The 6,335-nt window shown below is 41.6% G+C and overlaps 1 protein-coding gene across 1 annotated transcript; it reads right to left on the minus strand.

The window, feature by feature from the left end:
• Positions 1–222: 222 nt before the first annotated feature.
• LOC139756257 (caspase Dronc-like) lies at positions 223–3,086 on the minus strand. Its single transcript, XM_071675455.1, has 5 exons — positions 2,948–3,086; positions 2,233–2,544; positions 1,811–2,008; positions 1,542–1,634; positions 223–1,282 (listed from the first exon to the last, which is right to left on the minus strand). Exons 2-5 carry the CDS (start codon positions 2,536–2,538, stop codon positions 512–514), a joined length of 1,368 nt encoding a protein of 455 aa, XP_071531556.1. The 5' UTR covers positions 2,539–2,544; positions 2,948–3,086; the 3' UTR covers positions 223–511.
• Between the last annotated feature and the right edge of the window lie 3,249 nt (positions 3,087–6,335).

Below are 6,335 nucleotides of genomic sequence, written 5' to 3' on the forward strand. Positions count from 1 at the left end.
TTAGGATACTTTAGTGTAGATTCTGCTATTTGTATCTCTGTTGCATAAAAAATGTTCAGATATCAGACGTAATCAGTTCTCTGGTAATCTATGTTGTCTAAACACGTCTGATAACGCCATTGTTTTTATATGATTTTTACCTGTAGAGCCGTTCTGGATGAAATTCCCTTGTCCCTCATGTACAATAACTTATATGACACTGGTAAGGATTAATGGTCATTAGCAATATATAAAAATGTATTAATCTATTATATTCATTTTGCATTGACTACATGTACTTGTATTCATAATAAAATCAAATACTTTATAGAAAACATCTTCACATTCGGTGTCTCATAATTATCAGTTTGGGTTTGTTGGCTTATATATTTATACAACTAACTGTATCCTTACGATGTATAGATATTCTTGTGGGTGACTATGACTATTTCAGGTGCTCTGATGACGCTATTTTACGCTACTGCAATTATAATTCCAAACATCAGTTAGTCATCATTTCATCATTATAACATTATATCTGTCCTGTGGTTTTCGGGTTGAAATAAAACTTTTTGGTGAAGCCATAGTTACGGAGCTGGGGTGTGGTAGGAGGAGACGTTTTAGTATACTCCTTAAGGAACTCCCTGTACAGGTCCCCCAGTTCCTTGTTGTGTGCGTGGTGCGCCAGGGTGCGACACAGGGCCGTGGTGAATGGAGTACCATCCTTGTTCACGGTGTACGACGTGAAGCCTCCACTACTAGAGTAAAGACACATCATGTCCTGCAGAGGCTCTTCCACTCTTGTACACTTGGTTGGGCTGGCTTCTCTAGGAGTCTGGTCCTTGTAATAACCACAGCAGAAGTCGAAGATGAACAACTTGGGCTTCTTTTTCAACTGAGGACATTCTGAATCCTTGAAAAGCTGACATACCCACTCGGTGGTCAAGAGTTCCATGTCACTAGTAAGGAACTTTTCATCTCCAACACCATGACTAGAAATAATGAAAATAGCACATCCTGCTTGGTCCAGCACCTCCATATCTCTGACTCTGGTTAGCACTTGTTTGGTCTGGTCTGCCGTCAAGGAGGTATAAGTGTGTCCAGTATACCCCATTTTACCGAATACGTTTGCCAGGTTCTGGACATCAGAATGTGAGCCATTAAGGTCTAAGTCAGGACGATCCTTAAAGGAGCTATAGCCGAGGATGCACACGTATCCCTTGGGGTCGGTGTCCATCTTGTACACGTCTGGTCCTGATGTCTGTACGAATGCAGGCGTCACCATCAACCTCATTGGGCCCAGCTGATAAAACCATGGGATGAATATTAGTGATCATTGTAATGAAGAACATATATACAGAGGTTTTGGATATGAAATAAAATAAGTCAATATTATGAGAGATATAGATCATATGTTCATCCAGATGCAATGAAGATAAAGTTCAATATTATATGCCGGATGACTATCCTTCTGCAATGATTTTCCTGATATCCAAGAGAATGAACAATATAGCTATATAATATGATATTCAAATCAATATTAGTAACAAACTCTTCCTTACCGGACAGTCATGATATGCAGGAACCAGTTCACGGGCGTCGTTGTTGAAGCCACTCATGGCGAGGACCTCGGTCACATTGTCTGGTAACCTCCGCTGAAGGACACGGAAATTGTTAGTAATTATGTAATGAAGCAGACATCAAACAGGAGATAAAGGAACTGATTATAGTCCTACGATAAAAGTTTATAATATTACCTTCATGGATTCATGACAAAAACATACTAAGCGAGGGAGTCGATACAGTAGGTAAGTCAGGGATGTTTTCTCACCTGAGGAAACATGCGGACGATGGGTTCCCGATGTAAGGTGAGGGCCAACTGCCGAGCTGTGGTGACCTGTAGCTCCCTTGCCAACGCCCCGGCCACTGGCTTTCCCGCGTGGCAGTCTGGGTCAGCACCAAGCTTCAGCAATTCTTGGATCTTACTTTTATCCCACCACAGAACGGCCTCAAACAGTGGGGCAGCAAGCTGAGGTAAAGAAGCAATTATACTTTACCCATTACTCAATGAATTCATCGAAGTCAATATATCATAAAACACACCACACCTAAGCATATCTCTAACTGTATTATGCTGGAGATTATGAATTATATCACAAAGAAAGAAATGTTATGAATAAATACTATCTTGTTATTAAACCTCCGTAAAAGGAAAAAAAAGCTGCTGCCCATGAGAAGGTAAGCAAGACTAACCCAGTCCTTATAAGTCCTGTGCCAGTTGTCCCGCTTGTCGTGGTTTATTTCCTCGTCAGCCAACAAGATCCTCAACACTTGTATGTGACCAAGTTTGGCGGCCAAGTGAGCTGCAGTCTGGCCGTCCTTGTTAACTATATTGGGACTGATCAGCTTCAGGAGGAACAGCACCACATGTGGCTGGTTGTTAGCTGCTGCTGTGTGTAAGAGTGTACAACCAGTCTTAACCCTCGTGACAGCTGGCCCTGTCAACTGCACCAGGTTTTCCACTTGCTCCAAGTCTCCAGCCTCCACTGCCTTGAACATCTTCCTCTGGAAGTGAAGGAGGCCTATATTATAGTTATTATAGTTTATTATACAAAACAATAAAAGGTATAGATTCTTTTTCAATATTACATATGAACTTTACATGCGTCTTACTATAACAAAATTTGAGTACTTGATGAATTAATTATCTTTTGGACACCTATCGGCAGAAGAAAGTCTTGACAGTAATAAAGCCTTTAACAGAGATGGGGATGAGGAAAGCTACACTGGAGACGCTGACAACAGTAAAATTTAGGAATTATGACAGCAACTTTCGTGATGGTAACATGGTACCTTGGCAGGTGATAAGAAGGTTGCTACTACAATCAATATGATTATTTTGGTGAAGACATCATTGATAACCAAAGGCTGGTGGATACAGCCCAGAGGAAAGTTCAGCAAAACTTACTATTTTATGTGAAGTGGAGGACGGTTGCTGAGGTGAGTTTGGTGACCTGCGATGCACTCTCCCACACACTATTTTCTCACTTATACTGAAGTCTGGCGTGCTGACTCGTGTCCTTCTCTTGATATCAACCTGTTGGAAAGCTTTCCTTAGTGTTTATGATCGTACTGATGTGTAACTTTCTTCTCTTGGTGTCATGTAACAAGAATGTACAGATCGTACTGATGTGTAACTTCCTTCTCTTGGTGTCATGTAACAAGAATGTACAGATCGTACTGATGTGTAACTTCCTTCTCTTGGTGTCACGTAACAAGAATGTACAGATCGTACTGATGTGTAACTTCCTTCTCTTGGTGTTATCTAACAAGAATGTACAGATTTGTTCAAGCTGTCAATTTCCTTAAAGACAATTTTGAATTACATTAAGTAAAGCTGTAGGATGTATAGAGTAGTTTCAAAGAGCCCTTACACACACACACACACAGACATATATATATATATATATATATATATATATATATATATATATATATATATATATATATATATATATATATATATATATATATATATATATATATATATATATATATATATATATATATATATATATTATTCTTTTATTATTTTGCTTTGTCGCTGTTTCCCGCGTTTGCGAGGGAGCGCAAGGAAAAAGACGAAAGAAATGGCCCAACCCACCCCCTTACACAATGTATACACACACACGTCCACACACGCAAATATACATACCTATACATCTCAATGTACACATACATATACATCACAGACACATACATATATACGCATGCACACAATTCACACTGTCTGCCCCCATTCACTCCCATCGCCACCTCGCCACACATGGAATACCTTCCCCCTCCCCCCTCATGTGTGCGAGGTAGCTCTAGGAAAAGACAAGAAACGCCCCATTCGTTCACACTCAGTCTCTAGCTGCCACGCAATAATGCCCGAAACCACAGCTCCCTTTCCACATCCAGGCCCCACACAACTTTCCATGGTTTACCCCAGACTCTTCACATGCCCTGATTCAATCCACTTACAGCACGTCAATCCCGGTATACCACATCGATCCAATTCACTCTATTCCTTGCCCTCCTTTCACCCTCCTGCATGTTCAGACCCCGATCACACAAAATCTTTTGCACTCCATCTTTCCACCTCCAATTTGGTCTCCCACTTCTCCTCGTTCCCTCCACTTCCGACACATATATCCTCTTGGTCAATCTTTCCTCACTCATTCTCTCCATGTGCCCAAACCATTTCAAAAAACCCTCTTCTGCTCTCTCAACCACGCTCTTTTTATTTCCATACATCTCTCTTACCCTTACATTACTTACTCGATCAAACCACCTCACACCACACATTGTCCTCAAACATCTCATTTCCAGCACATCCACCCTCCTGCGCACAGCTCTATCCATAGCCCACGCCTCGCAACCATACAACATTGTTGGAAACACTATTCCTTCAAACATAGCCATTTTTGCTTTCCGAGATAATGTTCTCGACTTCCACACATTCTTCAAGGCTCCCAGGATTTTAGCCCCCTCCCCCACCCTATGATTCACTTCCGCTTCCATGGTTCCATCCGCTGCCATATCCACTCCCAGATATCTAAAACACTTTACTTCCTCCAGTTTTTCTCTATTCAAACTTACCTCCCAATTGACTTGACCCTCAACCCTACTGTACCTAATAACCTTGCTCTTATTCACATTTACTCTTAACTTTCCTCTTTCACACACTTTAGCAAACTCAGTCACCAGCTTCTGCAGTTTCTCACATGAATCAGCCACCAGCGCTGTATCATCAGCGAACAACAACTGACTCACTTCCCAAGCTCTCTCATCCACAACAGATTTCATACTTGCCCCTCTTTCCAAAACTCTTGCATTCACCTCCCTAACAACCCCATCTATAAACAAATTAAACAACCATGGAGACATCACACACTCCTGCCGCAAACCTATATTCACTGAGAACCAATCACTTTCCTCTCTTCCTACACGTACACATGCCTTACATCCTCGATAAAAACTTTTCACTGCTTCTAACAACTTGCCTCCCACACCATATATTCTTAATACCTTCCACAGAGCATCTCTATCAACTCTATCATATGCCTTCTCCAGATCCATAAATGCTACATACAAATCCATTTGCTTTTCTAAGTATTTCTCACATACATTCTTCAAAGCAAACACCTGATCCACACATCCTCTACCACTTCTGAACCCACACTGCTCTTCCCCAGTCTGATGCTCTGTACATGCTTTCACACTCTCAATCAATACCCTCCCATATAATTTACCAGGAATACTCAACAAACTTATACCTCTGTAATTTGAGCACTCACTCTTATCCCCTTTGCCTTTGTACAATGGCACTATGCACGCACTCCGCCAATCCTCAGGCACCTCACCATGAGTCATACATACATTAAATAACCTTACCAACCAGTCAACGATACAGTCACCCCCTTTTTTAATAAATTCCACTGCAATGCCATCCAAACCTGCTGCCTTGCCGGCTTTCATCTTCCGCAAAGCTTTTACTACCTCTTCTCTGTTTACCAAATCATTTTCCCTAACCCTCTCACTTTGCACACCACCTCGACCGCGACACCCTATATCTGCCACTCTATCATCAAACACATTCAACAAACCTTCAAAATACTCACTCCATCTCCTTCTCACATCACCACTACTTGTTATCACCTCCCCATTTGCGCCCTTCACTGAAGTTCCCATTTGCTCCCTTGTCTTACGCACTTTATTTACCTCCTTCCAGAACATCTTTTTATTCTCCCTAAAATTTAATGATACTCTCTCACCCCAACTCTCATTTGCCCTCTTTTTCACCTCTTGCACCTTTCTCTTGACCTCCTGTCTCTTTCTTTTATACATCTCCCACTCAATTTCATTTTTTCCCTGCAAAAATCGTCCAAATGCCTCTCTCTTCTCTTTCACTAATAATCTTACTTCTTCATCCCACCTCTCACTACCCTTTCTAATCAACCCACCTCCCACTCTTCTCATGCCACAAACATCTTTTGCGCAATCCATCAGTGATTCCCTAAATACATCCCATTCCTCCCCCACTCCCCTTACTTCCATTGTTCTGGCCTTTTTCCATTCTGTACTCAGTCTCTCCTGGTACTTCCTCACACAAGTCTCCTTCCCAAGCTCACTTACTCTCACCACCCTCTTCACCCCAACATTCTCTCTTCTTTTCTGAAAACCCATACAAATCTTCACTTTAGCCTCCACAAGATAATGATCAGACATCCCTCCACTTGCACCTCTCAGCACATTAACATCCAAAAGTCTCTCTTTCGCACGCCTGTCAATTAACACATAATCCAATAACG

This window comes from Panulirus ornatus, chromosome 2 (assembly GCF_036320965.1).
Source record: "Panulirus ornatus isolate Po-2019 chromosome 2, ASM3632096v1, whole genome shotgun sequence".
NCBI lineage: Eukaryota > Metazoa > Arthropoda > Malacostraca > Decapoda > Palinuridae > Panulirus > Panulirus ornatus.

Excerpts from the sequence above, each read along its gene's own strand:
- LOC139756257 (XM_071675455.1), bottom strand. The coding sequence starts at position 2,538 with ATGTTCAAGGCAGTGGAGGCTGGAGACTTGGAGCAAGTGGAAAACCTG. Across the intron at positions 2,009-2,232 it reads ACAGGACTTATAAGGACTGG|CTTGCTGCCCCACTGTTTGA; the intron begins GTTAGTCTTGCT and ends TCTTTACCTCAG. Across the intron at positions 1,635-1,810 it reads TCGTCCGCATGTTTCCTCAG|CGGAGGTTACCAGACAATGT; the intron begins GTGAGAAAACAT and ends CGTGTCCTTCAG.